At 32.8% G+C, this 21,607-nt stretch overlaps 1 protein-coding gene across 1 annotated transcript in view; it reads left to right on the forward strand.

Moving 5' to 3' along the window:
• Positions 1-21,302, forward strand: part of LOC118182198 (beta-1,4-glucuronyltransferase 1-like) — a 451,694-nt gene extending 430,392 nt beyond the window's left edge. Inside the window, exon 4 of the mRNA XM_085814254.1 lies at positions 20,947-21,302. Within this exon, the coding sequence (XP_085670380.1) occupies positions 20,947-21,006 (60 nt within the window). The 3' untranslated portion in view covers positions 21,007-21,302. The remainder of the gene's footprint in view (positions 1-20,946) is intronic.
• Positions 21,303-21,607: the final 305 nt, after the last annotated feature.

The following is a 21,607-nucleotide window of genomic DNA, read 5'->3' on the forward strand; positions in this document are numbered from 1 at the left end:
TTCCACAGAAAATACAGCGCTGCGCTAATGCGCATGCGCTACTCGTAAACATACTCCTCTGTTCGAAACAGACTGGGGACAGCATTTACCTCTAATATGAAACACTTATTTCCTCGAATTTCTTTAGAAATGTACTTCTCATTCAATTAATTCAGTTCTCACTTCGCGGCAAGGCAAAAATAATAAACACACAAGATATCTTCATTAAAAATTTAAAAATATTGAATAACATAAAACACCAAATAAAGTTAAAATTTTTTTAAAAAAACTTTGCAATTAAAATTACTGTTTCAACGCAAAAACCAGCAATTCGGCCAACGATTAAGAAGACAGATTTTCTGGTGCACAAAACTGAAAGTTTAGGTCTCTTTCGGAAAAAAGATAGTGAGGGCGTAGAAACTGACGTAATTTGTTGTGAACGCTATGCTGAGTCAATATATGGGATAATTTAATAACTTAAATGGCTAGAAATCCAAAAGCGCTGGACGGGCGACATAAGTTAAGCAATTGAGTACATGGACATAGAGGGTCATTGAAAGAAATACTTTGAAATCCTGTGTTTCTAACAGTGAATAATATATCGTAAGCTCAAGCACTTCACCGTTTGCCCCGAAACAGACTCATCGATTCGAAAAATATCGTCAACAATCAGTTTAACAGTTCAAATAATACCAGAAAGCTAATAGCCGATTTAAATACTCCAATAATTGTGCAAAATATGTGTCTGTATTAGGGTTCAAAGTTATTGACGGCACTTTTAAATCGACAAATCTCTCTCGGGGCAAACGGTGAAGTGGTTGTAAGAGTTGCACTGAGAAAATTTTAAGATTATTTTCATCAATTTCATATCAGAGTTGAAATATCTACATCCAACCTAACCTGCACTTCCGTATGACTAATACTAACCTTCTCCAAACATGTAACTAAATCTGAGATGTCAGCCACTGGCGCTGAACATCTTTTAAAACCAACAAAATCTTCGTCAATCGACTCGTCATTTACGAATGTGACCACATATCACAATTTAAAACTAACAACAACACACAGTAATGATCTTTACATCTTCCCAAGCAAGAAAGAAAGTATATCTGGCGTTGTTTCAGTGCGTGCGAATTTCTCCTGAAATATCATCGTGCACACTACAATTTTCGACTCAGAATAAGCAATCCGTACTTCATTTTTAATAGTCTAGATAATTCCTCGTTTCGTATAGTCCAATAGCGGCCCAGCGGCAAAGTCGCTGAACAAGGTAGTTCAACATGGGGTCGATTCCAGGCGAACAGGTGTGTTCCAAGGGTTCTCCCTGTGTATAAGAGACAATTTCCTTTGAAAATTGCTTTGTGGATGCACCCTTCCACTTAGGTAGATCACCTTCGTTTACTTTTCTGCAATCAGAAAAACCGAAATCATTAATCGGATAAGATTGTTACGTTGGGCGACAGAAACTAACATAAATGTTGTCCACATTTAAATCTTCAGATTATTAGACTGTTATATATATATTATCTCATAGATCTATATTTCGATTTAAATTTAGAACTCAGGTGCCGTTATTTTCATGTTACCTGTTACAAGATATTGTATTCTGTTATAAAAAGTGATTTCTAAATTTAGCATAGAAATTTCTAAATTTAGTTTAGTTTAGTAATGCAATACCATATTTCTTCGCGTATTTTTCTCCCAGGATTTTAGCGCCAGGTTCTGAAATTTTTAAAACTTTTCGTGTCTTACCCCTTCCTTAGTGTTTCAGAGTACGAGCTCCCCTAAATTTAAAAATAGATTCGTGTACGTAGATATTTTTTAGTCTTAGACAAGCCCTCGCAAACTACATACGAAAGAGACGGCGAATCTTTCCCTCTAGCTGTTAAACTCTATGGTAGCTTAGTATAAGACACGACCTATCACAGCGAAGCAAACACGAATTGACATTAAACCTATCATTTCGCCGAGTCTGTTGCACAGCCACCTTCTTTAATTATTTCTAAATGTTTGGAGGACTGAAGAGTAGTAGAGGTAACCATGAGAACGAATTATATTCAAGTTACCGGCAAATAGAAATGACGACATCTTATTAGATATAGTAATGTTCAAATTACTATGTTTTTTTATTGGAATGCAGATTTCTCTTAAAGGAATAATATTGGGATATTTGTCTATAGTTTGCTTATCCCTAATTATTTTTCATTTCTTGATTTCTTGACGAAACATCATCCGTCGTAATTCAAATTGTTCTTATAATTTTCTCCTCTCAACTAAAAATATATACTAGGAATATGAGAGGAAATACGGTATTTTATTTTATTTTTATTTTATTTATTTATTTACTTATTTATTTTTGTCCTCTCTAGCTTACGAAATCAAAAATCCATTTAATGTGAGAAGAAATACAGAAAGGGTGTGACTAGATTTCTACAAAATTACATGCTACAACTCTTATGCCAAGATAAATCCTCAGTCAGTTCCATTAAATCGTATTACTTAACAATTCTTTACGCCTCGTTAACAAAATTTCACATTAGAAAAACTTTTAGCCATGTACACGAAACTGAATCACGTAATCAGCGACCATCTAGTTTCGAATCTATTCAGTATTCAATAGTCTGTCCTTTCAAAATGACGTGACGAGAAGCGAAATGACGACCAGCAATCATTTGCGTTGCCCAGGGGTATTTCTTTATATTTCGATCTCCACCCTTTTTTCAAGGCTGGTGGCCTGGCATTGCCTCTCGAAATTAAGCAAGCATAATGATATGGAGTTTTTGTTCCTGCTTGTGAAAGTTCGCTTCTTTGCCGATATTTAATATATGCAGAGAAAAACATTTCGCAGGCGCAGGCTTCCGTTTACGGAATTTGAAGTTCCATCAGTAACGGAATTTTTGTTTGTTTATGTGCTCTTTCTTTTTTTTTTTTCTCTCTCTCTCTACCCCTAAACCTTCTCTTCGCTTTTTCCTGGAGGATATTTGCCAAAGATGGGAAATTAAAACTTCAGTTACTGTGGAAGTGCTAGGGGGAATAGATTGAAACTTTGAAGTTAGAGAGTGAGTTTTGATTGATATGGGTGTGCGATTTTTCACGTAAACCTCGGTTTAATTTTAAAAGTTTAAAACTAGAGATGTAAATGAAAAATGATCTGAGAAAGGGAAGCGAATGAGAAATGGTATATTTGCAAGCTAACTGAGTATTTTAATATTAAAAATATTTGCAGTTTCTTTCAACATAAATGGATAGCGATTGTTTTTCTCTTTAATGAAACTTAAATAAATTAATTCCGTCTCAGGCTATTATTTTGGAAGAAAGTTTTTCCTTAAAAGCATTTTTTCATAATAGACATTCAGGGATATATTAATTAAAATTTAAGAAGCATGTAGTGTTCTGCTATATGTAGAAGCTTCTATTAATGACATGCAGATACTACTAGACTGAAAGAAAGTTAGTTTGTAACAAATAAACAACTCTAGTGATGGTTAAAATAACCTTTCTGTTGAAGCTCTAAATAAAGCTAAAAAAAGACGCAGCTTGTGGGACAGACGAACTTCTGCAAGTAACGTACCCTGAGAATACGACACGAAGTAAACTGCTTACGCTGACCGCACGTATTTTAATCATCGGTTAATACGACGCTAAAGCCTAAAATATGCAGAGCTACAAGTAATACGTAACAGAAGTAGCTGCCGGAAGCTGTAAGATAAACTTTTAAACCCTCAGCTTAAACATACAATCGATTAATTTGCATTCCAGTGAGGACTACGGAAAGGAGAAGTTATAGTAAAGTTTTAAATTATAATAGCTGGTTAAATAATATAAATTATCTTATAAGCAGTTAACAATATGTTTCGTATTAGCATCAAAACTTAATACTTTGAATGAGTGCTTCTAAAACTGTCATCCGTGAACCGCAAGTGATTCTTGAAGTCTGCGCTTGTGGAACTCCTATATTTCCAAAAATGCGCCATTATTTGTAAATGAAAAATTTTAAGAAATTACATCATTTCTTGCTGATAACGTATTTTTAACTAACTAGTATATTTTTTAGAAATATTTTTAAAATCAAAATCTCTACCTGCAAGGTAATTCTTCGATTGTTATCAATTCCGAAAAAGAGTTAAAGGGATTTGAGAGGAAACTCGGTTTGCGACTTAATTGCGTAAATAATTGCGTAAAACAGAAATATTTTACCATTTCCAACCTTGCAATCTTATTAGTAAAAATTATATCGTAACTGGGAAAGAATTAAGCCACGGCATGAGTTCGAAAGTCGAAAGTCGCAATTATTTTTCAATTAGCAAATATAACAAATTCTCTTGGATTCCTGGAAAATAACAAACTATCATTAATTAAAGAAGAATATTTAGGTGAACTCTTCAGGGACACTGGACTTATAATGAAGTTCTAGCCAGAAGTTATGCTGAATTTCTGGACACGTCTACATGTGAAAAAGTAGCACGATGAACTGCGCAATGGTACTTTAAAGTTATACCTTAGTTTGCTTTTATTTTAATGACGTTTATCTGTGTAATCTGTGTATCCATGTATCTGTGTAAAGGAAGTGTTTTCTAGCTTAGAAATAGAGATATCCTCGGTGGGATTCGAACTCCAGACCTCTCAGCTGCCAACTAGACATGCTTCGAATTACACCACGCTGGCAGGAGGCAAAAAGTGAGAATATTCCTTACAAACATTCTGCAAAAACGATGTGTGAGTTTCCTGTGCTTCATTTAATTTTGTTCTCGATTGATGTCTATTCTTTAATTTTTGTTTTGCTCCGCCCATCTCTTTCGATACAAAAACGCTTGCTGCCTTGCCCATTTTATGTATTTTTTCCCTTCTGAAATAGAAGGACCTGTGTCTAATCTCCTTGCAACCGACAGAGTTTTAATTAGAATCAGAACAAATAGAGGTTATTTTTTACTTCCCGCTAACCTATCTAGATAAGGATATAGGTTTCTGCTTAGTTCTTTTTTAATTTTTGAACTTTTTTCTGAATTCTCTTATTTAACTTCGCATTTCCTTCTCCACGATGCAAATTAAATAGGTGAACTAGAGTACTTAAACGATTGAAGTGAAAATGTTAGACAAAGCGTGATTTCTGTAGTGAAACGCACGTTTGTTATTTTGTCCTCTAGGTGTTAATCTTAGTAGCGGCCACGTATTCTGGCCGTCTAGTTAGTATATCGCCGGTGTAGGTTTCTGAGTCATCCTGTAAGGTTTAAACTTAAACTCTGTAATCTAAAACTACTCTTACCTGTAAATTTATTGTCAAATTACGCTTAAGTCTTCGACGCAAGTGGACGTTGTTTCTGTGCAAGCAGGTAAGTCCGCACCTTCTGTTATTCAGTTTGGGATAAATAAAGGGTCTTATATACCCTTTCCATGTTGTGTTCATCTTCACGCCTGTGGGAAAGATCGCAAAGATTCGACATCCAAATAAATCAAGTTATATTGTGTGATAGCCAAGAAGATCTCATAAAGGAGGTAACATTTCGGTCCAAAAATCTGATATTGAGTTTTCAATGAATAAGCTCGAATCACATGTTCTTACTTTTACAAAGCTGTCTGACTGTCTCTACGCATGTGACAATGTTTTTCGTCCACCATAATTCTTATATGAATCTTCCAAAAATTCCTCTGTCACTTATTTAAGCTTTCTGCATTCATATAAGGCGTTGCTTAGATTTTAGGTACATGGACAACCGCAATCGGAATTTGCTTGAAGCCCAAAACAGTTTTAATGGCTGGTCGGAAATGGTATATATGAACTTTTTAACAGTTCTTAATGGATAGCTCCAGACGATCAACCGGAAATGAGACCTTACTTGAAGTTCATTGCTGTTTAGGACATGGACTTCGTTTAAGATTATGTGCCTGCCATTTCAGATTTCTATTTTGTTTTCAGGCCTAATTTAAATTTTTACATTTGCGCGTTTCTTTGAAATTTTTTTAAAGAAACACGCAACTAACTACAAATTTAACACGTAAATTTAACTTTAACTTCAGATTTATAAAATTCTTAATTCTAACTATAATTGTTTTGGACAGACCATACATCAGTAACAAAAGTTCTACATTATTGAGGCAATAAAAGCAATACCTTGTAGATAGTGGAGGGACTGCAGGCAGCAGTTTCCTCCCCTCCCCCAGTCGAGCGACTCTCCATCATTACTCAAGCATAACCCAGCGTGCGAGGGAACTATCGGAGAGCTATTTGCTGAGAAATATGGGATTGGTAAAATTGTGACGCTTGCTAAGCAACGGGGATGTGACAAATGATCTGTCCGTAACAGATCAGGGTCTTTAACCGTGCTACGCTTGGCCAGATCATAACTTTGGCAACTAGAGAGTATACAGTTCTCGGAAAGCTTAAGATATAGATTCGTTGTCAGACGACGAGGAAGCTGAGATTGAGCGAGAAAGCGAAGATAAATATTTCTCTATTTAACATATACTGCGAATTTAAAACATTTTTCAAGCGTTGTATATGAAGATTTCTATATATAGGCTTTCGACCAATAAACAGTCATACGCATATATGTAGTCAACTCAGGATACCGGAGGGAGTAATATCTTCCTTGCTTACCTCAAAATGACAGATAAACTAAAGGCAATTAAAAACACGGAAAGAAGAATAAGCTGTTTTTATAATTAATATAAAAACGCTATTAACAGTAACACTATATAGACCTACTAGAGCTTTGAAGCAATGTTACGAGACATGCAACGTGTTTTTATTAGCACCAGAGGTGTTGTTAGGCTCAAAACGCACTTTTTTCCCGTATCACTTTTGTGACAGAATCATTTTACAAATTGTTACCACCCATGCATTATCGTTTCAAAAGATTAAGTAATGAAGAGTCTATGTATGTATGTATGCTCTTCAAAACCTGGAGAAACGATAGCATTAAGAACCACCAAAATTTTAATGCACGTAGTCTTCCGCCCATGGCACATGAATCCATAGACACCTTGAATCCAGAAGTTTGAATTTCGAAATTCTTTTTGATTTATCTCGTATTTTGTACGAATTTAACGAATGTTTGTGTACTAACACAACTAGTTAAAAGTAAGGCATTGCAACACTGCTCGAAATAAAACATTTTTATGTCCAGCGAGCCAGATTGCTGCCGTTCGAAGGAATGTAAGATATTTATTTTCAGTTTTAATCCTCAAATTCAGCAATGTGAAAGCAATGGGTTTCCATTGCCCCAAATGAAAAATTTATTATCTCCTTATCATACTTACTAGCGTGTTGCCATTGAGTAAAGAGGAAGATATTTAATTTTTTAATTTAATTTTTCTGTCTCTGAGTAGCAAAGCATATGACTGAAAATCAATAAGCACAGTTTTAAAGATATGTTTTCCTACTATATAATCGGTTTGACTGAAATAAGGATGCATTTAAATCATGAGCCGTCTAAATAGAAATATTAAAGATGTTTTGAAATGACATTAACTGTGTTCATTAAAATCATTATTTACGTTTTTCTTTTTTATGTTAATTCTTTTAAGTAGGCGACTCAAAAACATAATATAGCGAACATAAAAATGCATAGAGGAACCCCTAACATGCTTTTGGAAATTCTAGAAAGATGCTGTTTTTAAATATTTTGTAATTTTGCTGTTGAATGTTATCTAATGTAATTAACGATAACATAAAAAACATTAAGAATCCTTTCGTGCAACGTTTAAATCTGAATCGTTTCAGATTTTCTTAGTTTGATTTTGTTTTATTTTTTCAAAGGCGAAATGGTCTACTGGTCTCGAAACACAATTTTGCTTTGATTGACTTTAAATATTATCGACAGTCAGTGCGTGGTTTCCATTTTCATTGGAATCAGTTGCCATTTGGCAAAATTTAAGATATTTATCTTTCCAACTGAATATGTTTGTTATAGATGAATAAACTAAGTTATTCAAAAACAACACATATAGTTCTTAGGAAGAGTGTCTTTTCCCTTTTGAATCATATTGATATTAATAAAAATAAATTGAATTCATGATATGTCTCCTTAAAGGCATTCCTTACTTTTATGAACCCAAGTTGTATATATTTTCCCTTTTTAAATAGACATAAGATACAGAATTTTCTCACGCTGGTTGCTATGCCCATTTATTTAGTATCCTGTAAAATGTCTCATTCTTTTACCTCAGCCATTTCTGTTGATAATCTTATAAGGTATTTCTCCCGCCTGCATAGCATGCCTTCGTGGTGTAGAGGTCAGCACGCTCGATGCCTATTTGAGAGGACCGTGGCTCGAGTCCCGGCGAGGGCATTCCTCATTTCTCATCTCTCCTGCTTCCGAAAAAACATAATGACTCTACAATCTCTACTGATGAACTATACTAAATTTTAAAAGAGTCCTTTTGAGGCAGGGCTCTGGAGTCGGAGTTATGGAGTCGGAATCGAAGTCGGGCAGATATTGGGGTAAAAGGAGTCGAAGCTGGAGTCGTTAAAAACAGGTCGACTCCGACTCAAGTTTTTGTTGGATAGTTTGAATTTGAAATGAAATTAAAATGAATTGCAAAAATGAATGACAAGCTGAGTTATTATTTATGGATTATATACATTAATAAATAGTTACTTTCTATTTTATTGACATTTTAATAAATAAATAAAAGGGAAAAGAATGGATGTGATATTAACCATAGTGATTAAACTGATTCATTTAGTCACAAGTCTCACTGGTAAATTTAGGTAAGCATCAACGGCAGCAAGAATTCCCAAAATTAATGCCATTCCTAGGAAGTGAGCAGGAAAAGGAGCAATTATTGATCTAGCAATGCGATAAGAAAGTAAAAATTTGATGATAAAGAGGTTTTTAGTATTAAGAACGTTTTTAGAAAATGTAGATAACCCTACTGTTTCCCTAACAGAAAGACTGTGGAATAATCTTGCAGAATTGGAAACTCTTCTTTCTACACCGTATATAGCCACAAAAAAGCTGCAATCTGAAGAATTAACAGGGGTTGAGAATGTAAGAATGGGATGTTTGTTCTTTCTGAAATGGATGGTTTATTGCAGAAGGATTAATTTTTTTCAATGAAGAAAAGAGAAACTAGTTTGCTAGAAAATGAGATCTTGCTGGGTTCAATATATATAGATCCGAAACACCGAATTTTCTGGAATGACGAACAAATTAAAAAGGCAAAGAAAGCCATCTATGAACTTTCATTAAGAATGAAATTATTCTCAGAACAATTGGAGAATTCGAATTAGGACAGTCAAACTGCAGACATTGCAACTGAATCTCTATCATCCTCTTCCCGTGATGAATTAGATTTTGAGAAATATTTTTGGATAATATTGAAAAGGCTAAGGTAAAGCGAAGGAAAATAAAGAGCCAAGAGCCTTTATACATAAAAATTAAAAAATACAAACAAGATTTCTACACGGCCTTTGAAGAAATAGAGAAATATGATTGCACTTGCAAGACATCTCTTTTAGAACTTATAAAAATTTATCCTGAAAAGTTAAAAGAAGTATACCTAACAGTAACAGCTCTTCCTGCTTCTCACATTAGTGTGGAAAGACTCTTATTAGCTCTGAAGTTTATCAAATCGGATCTCTGGCTCTTCAACAGAGAAGATTTTGCCGAAGCTATACTGTTTCTTAGAAATAACTAATACCAGTTCTTCCATTTCATAATAAATGCTAAATAATATAAATAATTTGCTATGCCATCAATTTTTTTTCGTAGCATCTATTACTTCTTTTATATTAAAAAAATAAGCTTTAATCCATGCGTATATATTTACATATATATATATATATATATATATGAGGGAGTCGGAGTCGAGTCAGAGTCGGAGTCTTTAAAATTCCAAGAGTCGGAGTCGGTCATTTTCCCTCCAACTCCAGAGCCCTGTTTTGAGGGACCGTGTTTTTGTGCTTATTACGTGGTCCGCCCTTAGGCACTACACGTAATGGGAGGGATGCCCCTTGGAGTTCTTTTCTAAGGAAAACTGGCTCGTATCCACGTTACACATGGGGAAAATCACGAAATCGCCCATGCAGCTAGCCCGTTCTCCGGGACTCGAACCTCGGATCGAACTACCAGTGTTTAGCAGCTTTATTGAGGGACTGTTAAAATATGAAATCTTTCAGATTTATTTATTTATTTATTATTTATTCTTATCGTCATTATTTTTGTTTCTAGCTTTTCTAAGTTCGCTTCTTATTAATATTATTTATATCAAGTTTCGCTTTTTTATTACTTCGATGTATGAAATTATACTTAATTTACTTTTTAATATAATGTTAAGGTTTCCTTTTTTTTGTTTCTACTAAATTTACTGCCAATTTTAGGTAGGAATAATTTAGTTCACAGATTTTTTCGAACTTACTTCACTTATTATTTAATAATTTCGCCTTAACTGACTGGGCCGGATTCAGACTTGATAAGGCTCTAAGCTATTTGGGATATGGGGCCATTTATAAGTCCAGATATTATATGTCAGTGCGAAATATGATTTTCAGATACCTAGAGGGTTAAATTGAAACACGATTAAGAAGTATATAGGTAGTGAAATAATAAATCTTTAACTTAAAATCGTTTTTATTCATAGCAAACTTTAAAATGCAAACTCTGGTAAAAAGAAACAAAAGTTCTTTTAAAAGGCACAATTTACAAAGGCCTTATTACCTAATCTCTTGAAACATGTTATTAAGGTTTAGGAATTATATTAAAGTAAAATAATTTATTTTTTGCCTTTGCCAGGCCAAAGTCGGTAATGACATCATCAAATGATAAACTGCGTAGTTTTTCACTTTCTATGTACACGAGACTGAGGAAACATAATTTATCTTGAGTCAAGATAGAGTAACAGACTCTATCTTGGATAATCATAAATCTAAAACGATGTATAATGGCCATAATTTGGATTAGATTTATAATAAATAATATATGCAAAGAGAAAATTAACAATATTCTCTTAAGTTTTAATATTAGTTTATTTAATTAAATTAAAGAATAAAAAACTAAAAACTTGTGCATTAATACTTAATTTAATACAGCAGAAACAAAATAATATGTATTTTGTAATATGCAGTTCTTTCAAATATATATTTAATAATAACAAATTGTAAGTTTATTTATTGAACTTGCAATTTGTTATATTGACAAAAAAAACCGTTAAAAATATATGCTATAATTACAGCAACAGGTGTTGGCGTAGGATCGATCTATCTATAAATTTTAAATATTATATTCTAGAATACAGCCGGATGAATTACTTTCAGATATGGGTTCAATATCCGTAAAATATTGCAATAGTCCTATGAATTCTTATTTAAATGTAGATTTCTTTTAAAAAATAATATTGTGACAGTTACTGGTAGTTGATCCATGACTGTTTTTTCTTTTAAATGTTCTTACTGTATCTTCGGAATTTAAATGACTCGAATCATTTTCTCCTGTTGAATTTTCGACGATAGAATTAGGTAATAAAAAGGGGGGGAAAGGAAAATTACGCATGGAAATTTGGTGTTTATTCTCTCTGATAGTTTTGCTACTGTGTAATGTGAATTTTTAGCAATAGTTTCAACAGCAGTTTGTTCATCACCAATTCTACAAGCAGTTTGACTAGTATTTGTATCTTTTCCTTATTATAAAAAAATCTGATGTGTACACCACATGACTTTCTTGTACGGAATGTTAAATTATACGTATTATTTCTTGCATTTCATTTAAACTTAATGGATGAATTAAATCTACTTCGTCGGTAACGCATAAACCACAACAGAATAGAATAGATGCACTCTTTAAAATTCACTGTATCTGTTTAACATAGCGACACTCTCTCGCTACGCTAATTTCCATTAGCAGCGTTACATTTAATTTATTTTATAACTTAGAATGCACAAAATTTACATCATCTGAAGAATTATCTAATAATTGCCACATGTTCTATTCAAATATTATAATAAATCTAAAACGATGTATAAAGGAAATTAAACAAACTAAAAAAATAAAAAAGAAAGAAACAGTTTTTCACAGACGATTCAGTATTTCTCATTCAATTAATTTAGTCATACTTCTCTATAAAGCTAAAATACATAAAAACTCAAAATATCTATATTAAAAATTACGAACTTAATTTTAAACATTTATTTCCTCGAATAAATTCCAGAATGGATTAAGAATGATTTAATTCGCAATAATAAAAGAAGAATTTATCCTTGTTGTGAAGCTTAGTTTCTCTAGATTGGCAGATTGGCAGCGTATCCCTATTCTGCCAAGTTTCAATGTAAACAAACATGGCCGCCATGACAAAAATAATTAGGCTTAGCCGCACTTAAACAACTTTTAAATTGTTGATAGTTCTATAAATATTGCATTAAGATTTACTAAAGGCATAGAAACCTTAACCGGAAGATAAGAACAACATCAATCATTTCTAAAAGCAAAAACTGCACAATTTACAAACATATATGAATAAAGAAACTGAGAGCTCACTGAGCCGAGTGACAGAGTGGGTATATATATATATATATATACAATATAAATTTATATTCTTCTCGTGCGGCCAATTGCAACCAAAATACGAGGTGCATATCTACTTGTTATAGCAGCCATATGTACAAAATTTTAACGTTCTGAGGATACTCGTTTTCGAGTTATGCGAGATACGTACGTACGTACGCACAGACGCAATGAAACATTCTCTTCAGAATTCATTTTAAATGAGTTTTGTAAATTTTTGGGGGGAAAAAGTCATTTATTCTGTATTTATGTACAGATGTCACGCAAAAACATTGTTAAATTTTATTCGATAGCGGGTAAAGATGGATATTTTCGTTGAAATATGATGCCTGAAACCTTTCGCGATTATAATACTTCCTTGTTACTTCGTACAAGGAAGTGAAAAGAGCATAATACGACAAAAAAAACTTTTGAGTTCTCTATTCGTAGTACTGCACTGAAACGAAAATTATTTCACAATATGTTAGAATTATGCAACGTGAGCAGAAAGGACATACGTTAGACGCCGCTTAAAGTGAAAGAGGTTAATGCTATCATTCGGATATTGTTATCGGATTCGCGAGGTCCCATCTTTTGTATATATATATATATATATATATAAACTCATGAAAAATGCATCAGAAAAGTAAAATTCATTATAAAACTCGCCAAGTTACAGAGAAATGTCGCCATTGCGGATTAAGTTGCCAAACATCTTCATTTCGATTTTAGTCAATCGTTTAAAATTAGGGTAAAAAAACCCTTAGTCTGATGTATAGTTTTTAATAATTCTATCGATTTTGAGAGAATCAGACACAGGTCACTCTTGAGGAGTAAAAAAAAGTTACTAACAATATCTACTTCTATTTAAGGTTCCTTTTTTTTTTTTTTTTTTTTTTTTTTTTTTTTTGCTAGATTTTAAATTTTACATTGGCAAGTTCTCTTCCAATAAGGAATGTTCCACGAGTATTAAGGTTAGCAACATAGCATTAGTCAAACAATTTCCAGAAATGTTAGTATTAACTTTCTCACGACCAAAGCGCCCAAGACCACCTTTCATTCAAACGACTAATCGCCGCCCGAACGGCCAAAATCGCAGATTCCCAAAAGCATCGGATTCATTTATTTCTAATTGTAGACAGTGTTGTTGTAAAAGGATTCATTTGAGTTTCCTTATATTTATTTTAAAAGGGACTTAGTCAATCGCTAATCGAAGTTTTTTTTAGAACTAGAAATGATATCATTTGAAAGCTTTACATCTCTTTGTTTGTTAATGAACGGGGAGTGGAGAAATTGTTACAAATCTGAAATGGAATTTATTTGAGACGCTTTGATATTTTAGCCAAACAAATGAGCATTGGCTTTGCCCTTCAAATAGGTTAAACATTTGCTTCGATCTAGTCCAATCCTAATCAGCAGTAACAAAATAATTGAAGAAAACAGGTTTCGATTCGAAAAACCGCAGAACGTTTGGGTTGACAGAGTACATTGCCCATGCATTGTGAAAATATCTCTATTCGAAAGCAAAAAATTGAAATTGTTCATTAAAACGTAAATTAACTTTGTGTTTCATGTTTTATTTTTATATCTTGCGTACTAATACTAGAATTCAATGAGAGCAACTGTATTATTTTTCCAGTTTGTGATATGTGCTTCACCAAACGTTAGAAAATTCATTTATTTAATGCTCTAGAATTAGTCTGATTATTCGAATCTACAGCTAATGAAATTTAAGTGCACTTAGGTTATTTACATCTTCCCTTTGTTTGCGTATTTAAGCAAATAAAGGAATGCATCTTAAACGTATGCTTCTTAATTTACACGAAATATATTAACGCAAAGTCAATTAGGCATTAATAAGCCGAAGTTTTAATTTAGAATGCAGAAAGGTGATTCCTGTTAACAGATTTAAGAAATAGCGACGGAATGGTGAATGCAAGTGAAGGAACAGAAGTTTATCTCTTCGTTATATTCTCCCGTGGTATGCATAATTAATGGAACATAGACTTCGTACAGCGCTGTTTGTGCATGGGCTTATGAGAGTTCTTAATTGCTATCGACTTTTGCAGGTTTGATTAGATGCTGGAAAATGTTATGTACCTTTGCCAAGAGAAACTGGATAATTTAGTAAGTGTCATTAGAAGGAAATATCTAATATCTTTTGAAAGTATCTAAAAGAGTAGCGGTAATTTTGAAATAATAAAAAAGCTGAGATACTGGTTAATAGTGAATGAATTTTCTATTTTCTCCATTTTATTATCTGCTCGATGAGAAATTCAGTTTAAGACTAGGAAGTACTTTATTTGGTTTAGTTGCATTATAATGTGTTATTTAGAATTTCATTATTTAAATGCATTATTCAGTTAGTGATTCAAGTAATATGATATGGGTTGCAAAATTGTGGGAAAATGTTTGCGCCTTTAATGTTTACCACATTTACAGTCTGTTACTTTTAAATAGGCACTTCAAGGTCGTAGCGACTCTCCCCTAATTTGCGATCGTAATGTATGTCGTCATCACTGCACAGACAGAACTAGTGGATTTTAGCAAAGCCTTGAATTTGAGTACCCGAGGATAGTGTACGCCATTTTCTAAAACCATCGTGTAATGTTCAGTTTGAAGTTTAAATGAAATTTTACAACGATGGGATTTTCATTCAAGTTATCAAATCTACTAAAATTAACATAAAAAACATTTTTCAACATTTGCCATTTAATTTATTCTGACTATCAATAATTTTACAAGTATTAAGTATAATTCTTTCGTATAAAAATTTAATTATTTAATATAATCCTCGGAAAAATTGTAAATTAAGATAGTTTATAAAACGCATGGAGTACAAAGGACAGACAGCCAAACTAGTAGACTCATTAGGGTTTCATTGGAGAAATCATCAGGGAAATTCAGCGATGTCTTCGCCGAATTTCAACTCTTGACCTCCCGATGCTAGCCGGACATGCTTTCCAGTTACATCACGAAGCCACAAAGGAGACAGAAAACATGTTACGTTCTCCTATATTTAAATGGCAAGTGAAAAGGAGACCAAATGGCTAAATCTGATGGTGGAGAATTATCCTCCACCAGATTTTAATTCGGGCGCTCCTGTAGAATCAATCTTTCATATCTGAAAAAATAATTGAACACATTTATTTGGATGGGCGGAAATAAATTAGTTTGGTGTACTCGAGTGATCTCGGTTCAGTGAATTAAAAGGTTATCGTGAACGATGATGCCATCGAGGCGTTTCTTTAGTATTGCGAATCTTAGAATAAATCAATCTGCAAGATGAGTATAAAAGAATCGCACTGCATAATGTACATTAAAATAGAAGATAATTATGTGAAGAAATCTAAATGAGAAATTGTCACTGAAATACCTCCTCCATGAAGAGACTTGAAATCTTTTCCCTTTTCCATGTAAAATATACGGAACTTACAACGGAAAAATAACACTACATATATATAACACTTTGTAATCAAAGGTTTTCCAGTTGAAGCTTCATTAATTCAGTGGTCCCATGCAGTGGTCATAAATTCAGTACTCATGCGGATCAGATGCACAATATGAAAGCAGCTGGCGTGCCGAATATACAAGTACGAATATTTCTTCCGAAATTATAAATATTTTAAAGAAAAGTTAATTTTAAATGTTCCTTGATACATATTCATCAAACCTCAGATAAATTGTAAGAATGACGCAAAGAAATATATATATATATATATATATATATATATATAATGTAAAGGTTGATATCTGCAAGAAATTCCTGATGGTTACAGTCTGCAATTTAAACGTATTGACAGCTAAATATTAAATTTTCACACTGACATTTTTTCAGATAGTTCTAATGTGCTTCAAAGTTATTTCAGCTTAAATTAAAAATTAAAAACATTCGCGAGTGGGAAGTATCAAAAGTTTTTCTAAATGCGAAAAATTTAATGACAACAATAATTAATGACAAATTATAAGCAATGATGACCTATTATCTTCTTTTTATTTATTACTTTTTGACGCATAATGAAAAATGCATATATTTGTATGTAAAAAATTTTAAACCTAATTTTAATTGTAGATGATTATTCGTGAATCTCGTTCCTCCTTTTTATTTAGAGTTTATTAGCTTTTCATTGCGGAAAGAAACTGTTCATATGGAGGCGCACACTCACTTTCTATCCTACCATCCTCTTGCTTCGCTCTCTCTCGTGTTGAATTATTGCACTCCTGATCCTTAGATGTATAAGCGATTATTCTTATTGCAAAAATTCGTAACTCTCTAAGAAGAATTTCTATTGTATTTGACTAACTAACAAAATTTCATAATGCGAAAACAATTCAAGCAAATCTTTATGTTTAAATCTTTGAATAAAAGTAATGCAGCAGGTTAAATTAATTAGCTCAATTTGTGGATATTTTGAGTCATTATTCTCAATTGTTTTCAATAATAGTGAAAATATAATATTAAATTGGACACCCAAGCATTAAAATCTAAAACCTTTTTTCAAATTATTGTCATAATAATTAATAACATAATGATGCTAAATAATTTAGAGGAAATGTATTCGCGGAAATATATGCGCAAAATTGCTTCTAGGGTCGCATGCGGCTCAAAGGCCACCACTTGAAATCAACTAATCACTAGTTAAGATCTAAGGTTTTCTTTTCTTGTTAATATTGTTCTAATGTGGAATAAACATTCTAATATCGAATCCCGTACAGTAATGGTATGCTAATACTAGGTTTCTGATAGGTTTTCAATAAAAATAAATTATTGCAAAATAAGTATTATGAAAATTTTAGTTCGCGGAAGCGTAGCTCAAAACGTAAATGAAACTTTTTACCTTCAGCTAGCATATCGGGAGGAAAGTTTTTGTTCAAAAATTCGATAGTGAATTTTCAGTAAGCTCGAATTAGGGTCACCACAACATATTTTCACTATATTTAAAATGATGTCCGTCTGTGTATGAGTGACAATTTTTTCCGTCCATAATAACACTTATATGAAACCTCGAAAACTTTCCGTATTGAAGCTTTCTTCATTCTTATCAATAGTTGATTAGATTTTGGGTAAACCGAAAGTGAAACTTTGCTCAAAGCCCACAACAGTTATAATCGAAAAACTATATAAAAATTTAGTCAAAAACTTTTACGTTTCAGTATTTAAGACTTTTATATTGTTGCATGCATACGGATTCGTAATGAATTGAATGCGCATAGAACCAATGGTAGCCTGATGAAACGTTTTTTCCCAAAATAAACATTTTACAGTTCTGAAACTTTTCACAAAAGTACTCGCATAGCTCTTCTCAGTATCACAGAGCGTAATGAATACTTACTACTTCAAACTATTAAGAACTTTAAACGCAAAACAATATAAAAAAACTCAATGCGTAAAATAGCATTCATTCAAAACTGATCTCTCAGTACTCTCAATACCTTATGATAAACTCAAAACTCAGATTTGAACTAAATTGAGAATTGGTGCTCTTTCCCGTATTATATATTCCCCAGTTCGCCGAGAAATTTTCAGTAACTTCGATTTATATAAATTCTTGGAAGGCATTTACAGTTACAGTTACAATTCCATATGGATCTTACCGGTTAGTTATACAAGGATCGGACCAAAATGCCGCCAAGATTGACGCGTTTTGAAAATTTCTCGTCAACTTTGGCGACAAAATTAATCTCCAAAACCTGGTGAGGTAGCCATTTACCTCAGTATTAAATGAACTTGCCCGTGTAACCTTAATTTTCCTGTAAAGTTTCACATGAGGCTTTTCATGTTGCATTATACAAGCGATACTGCAATTTACGTCTAATTTCACCAACATTGTTTACATATTTACAAAATTCGTAACAATATCAATAGAAACGACATATTAAATTTTGTCTAAAACTGATAAAATTAACAAACTACGAACGAGCATTTTTACTAAGACCGAAATACCGCAAGATATACATGCAGATCAAAATGAATTTAGATTTGCTGATACTAAAAAAATAATGCAGAAGAAAGTTAAAGTATGGCATTCATTTCAAAGTATGTATTTTAAGTATTTTTTAAATACTTAATTTTCTTCAATTAAGAACGAATTAAGTTATATATTAATCATCTCGCTGTAAAAATGCAATTTTTAATTAAAAAATAAAGGGGAAACAATTTGATGATCTTCAAATAAATTTAGAAAAACCAATTCTTAATATGGTCAATTATACACATTAAAATAGAATCCAAAATTGCGTATTACGTATTTTATTGGAATAACCAATTAAATTTTACATCTAAATCTTAAGCCAGAAGTAATACTTTACTTTTTCAGGACTACTGTTCCTTCTAATTAACTTGGGAAACATGACAGAAATCCTGAGTGGGAACAGGAAGCTTACTCAGGCTAAGTTCGTGCGCGCGTGGAATAGACAAACAAATTAAGAAGGGTTAACTTTACTCTTTATTTTTCACAGCGCACAACTGCTCCGCACTTCAGGAAACAGAGACCAATACTTTTCGTCTAAAACGTAGCAAATAAGAAATATTCACTTAATAACTAACAACGCGAAGATTGGCCTTTTGAATCTACATTACCTAGTAAGCTAGATGCAAATACTACAATACGCCTATTATATCAGCAGGAACTAAATTCTGGTCTAAAGGCAGACACGAACTGACTGAAAAGCACGCGCGTAGCAGGGCAGCGGGAAGGCCCTCTCTCTCTTGGCTTGAAGCCACTACTTAAATACCTCTTACAGTTGCCAACTCATTAGCATAAATTCCTAATCGCGCTTATTCTGACCGGAAATGGAAAATAAGAGAAAATAGCAAAGTTTAAAATAAAATTAACGTTAGTAAAACTTAAAATCCTTATAACTTAAAGCTTGTTGCTATTTAAAATATGGAATTGTCGGGAGGTCATGGGCTGGCCTTAGTAGATTTTTCTAGTTATGTGCTGATCTCATCAGAATTTTTTGTTCTTTTGAAGAGCATACGCGACTGAAAATGCAACTTTAGCATAAAAACCATGTTATGTAATGCAACATTTAATTTTTCGTTGAAAGTTTTATGATTGCATTATAGCAAGTGTAAATTTTACTAAATAAAATTCCTGCCTTTACGAAGTTTGGGCTTGCGAAAATAATGTTAAGCTAGTTCATCTCTCATTTACGCAGTTCAGATTATCCACTTATTCAAATAAACTACTAAACAAACTTATTTTTCCATTTTTTTTCATTTGCTTCTCGTCTCATTCTTTTCTGGAAGACAAGAGTATATTAGATAGGGGGAGGTGAATTTACTTTCATTAATCGATCTATCTTGCACCGAAAACATCTTCACGAAAAATTTCTCAGATAAAAGGGTCTTTGTGAAAAGATTGTGGTTAAAAAGATTGCATCCTAAACAGAAATAGCTGTCGCGCTGAATCCCTTCCTTCATCGAGATCGCGGTCGTTACATGTCAGATTCCAGTGACATACTGGTTTACTTGTGAGTAAAAATAAAGAGGTTTTCTAAAGTATTCATTTTTTAATACAGTGCAAAACATGTTGATGCTTTCATATTTTGCTATTTATAATTAGAAATTATGCAGGTTTATGAATCTTTGAAGCAGGAAAATATGCTGAACATGCATACTAAAATACCATGAAAGGAAACTGAAAAAAGATGAACTTTGTGAACTAACAATATCGACATTAAAGGGTATCCTAGTACAAAAGCAGAAATGGAAATATGTCATTTTTTTCTTCTCACCTCTTTCGCTCTTTGTGGTCTACCGCTGAAACAACCTATTCAAAATTCTACGGTATGTAAGCCGGGTATTTTCATGCAAAACCGCATGCATAAATAAGATGCCATCTTTTGGCTTGTAGCAGGAATTTGAGAATAAAATGCAGCTTTTCCATTAGTATCGGCATTTTCTTGGTATAATAGCATTTGTAGAGTGCTGTAATCTTGCTTTTTGCTTATATTGTACAATAAAATTTCATTATCTCTTGTGCAATGGCTTGCAAGTTAATTTTTCAATGTTGGATGCTTCGTATATTTTGGCATTTTGTTAACGTGATATTTACAAATTCGTGTATCTTGTTTCTCTACGAGGAAAGTTTTATAGCTAGAAGTTTGACAGCACCGCGAAAACTTGAAAACCGAGGACGAAGAAATGGAGACATCAACACACGTTTCAGAATATACAGATGTTTTGTTTCATCTGACAATTCGCAAACAAGGAGCGACGTATATACCAATATATAGCGCATCTTTGCGATGTAGATTGTGCAGTGCAAAAGCTGAACCCCATCGTACAGTATGGCAGTGCAGAATTCACTATCATGGATTCTTCCTGAATGAACACATGCAGTTGATATGTATAATGATATTGTATTGTTGTTTCATATAATAATTTCAAAATTCAAAACATTCAATAAAGGTTTTGCTGTTTAATATTAATCATGTCACAAACACACGTTTTTCGTGTGTAAATATATTTATTTTTTAATTTTAGGTTTGTTGCAGCGGAACAAATTTTACAAAATGTATGTATTCCTGCTTATCCGAAGCATGAAATGATGTTTGCTGATGATGCAACTCATCATTTACCTCCTTCCCCCCAAAAAGGAAGCTTTGATACTACGCAGAAATGCAAGAAATAGCTTGTAGTACTACAAATTCGACATTGCTTTTTTTATTATTAAACAAAATGTGCATTCATAACTGTGTAAAATTGTTTGTTTAGAGTCAACGGAGTCTTCTCATTTCAAGTGATACCTAACGTCAATTTAGAATGTACTACTGTTTCACTAGCATCTTGAATTGCCGCATATACTGGCGTAATTGTTTTCTCTAGCTTTTTAACGCAAAATTCTGAACATTAAAAAATATTCTCATCATTTTCCTCTCACTGTTGCATATAGTTTTTCATCTGGGGGCTAGTTTATTGCTGAATCGTGTTCCCTACATTATTTTGTATTTTTATTTAGTGTATTTACTTTGTATTTGCATTTTCACATTCTCATTTCAATCATTTTATTTTCCCTTGCATTTATTATTTGAAACTTGTTTTGTGTAGATTCCTTTTTTAAGCTACCCGGACGTGCCAGGTTTTCTCAGGAAACTTTCGAAATTTGTAATATCACTTCACTTCTATTATTATCGTTACAGTTTAT

This window comes from Stegodyphus dumicola, chromosome 4 (genome assembly GCF_044657685.1).
Source record: "Stegodyphus dumicola isolate Sdum_Otavi_A_Nest chromosome 4, ASM4465768v1".
NCBI classification, from domain to species: domain Eukaryota; kingdom Metazoa; phylum Arthropoda; class Arachnida; order Araneae; family Eresidae; genus Stegodyphus; species Stegodyphus dumicola.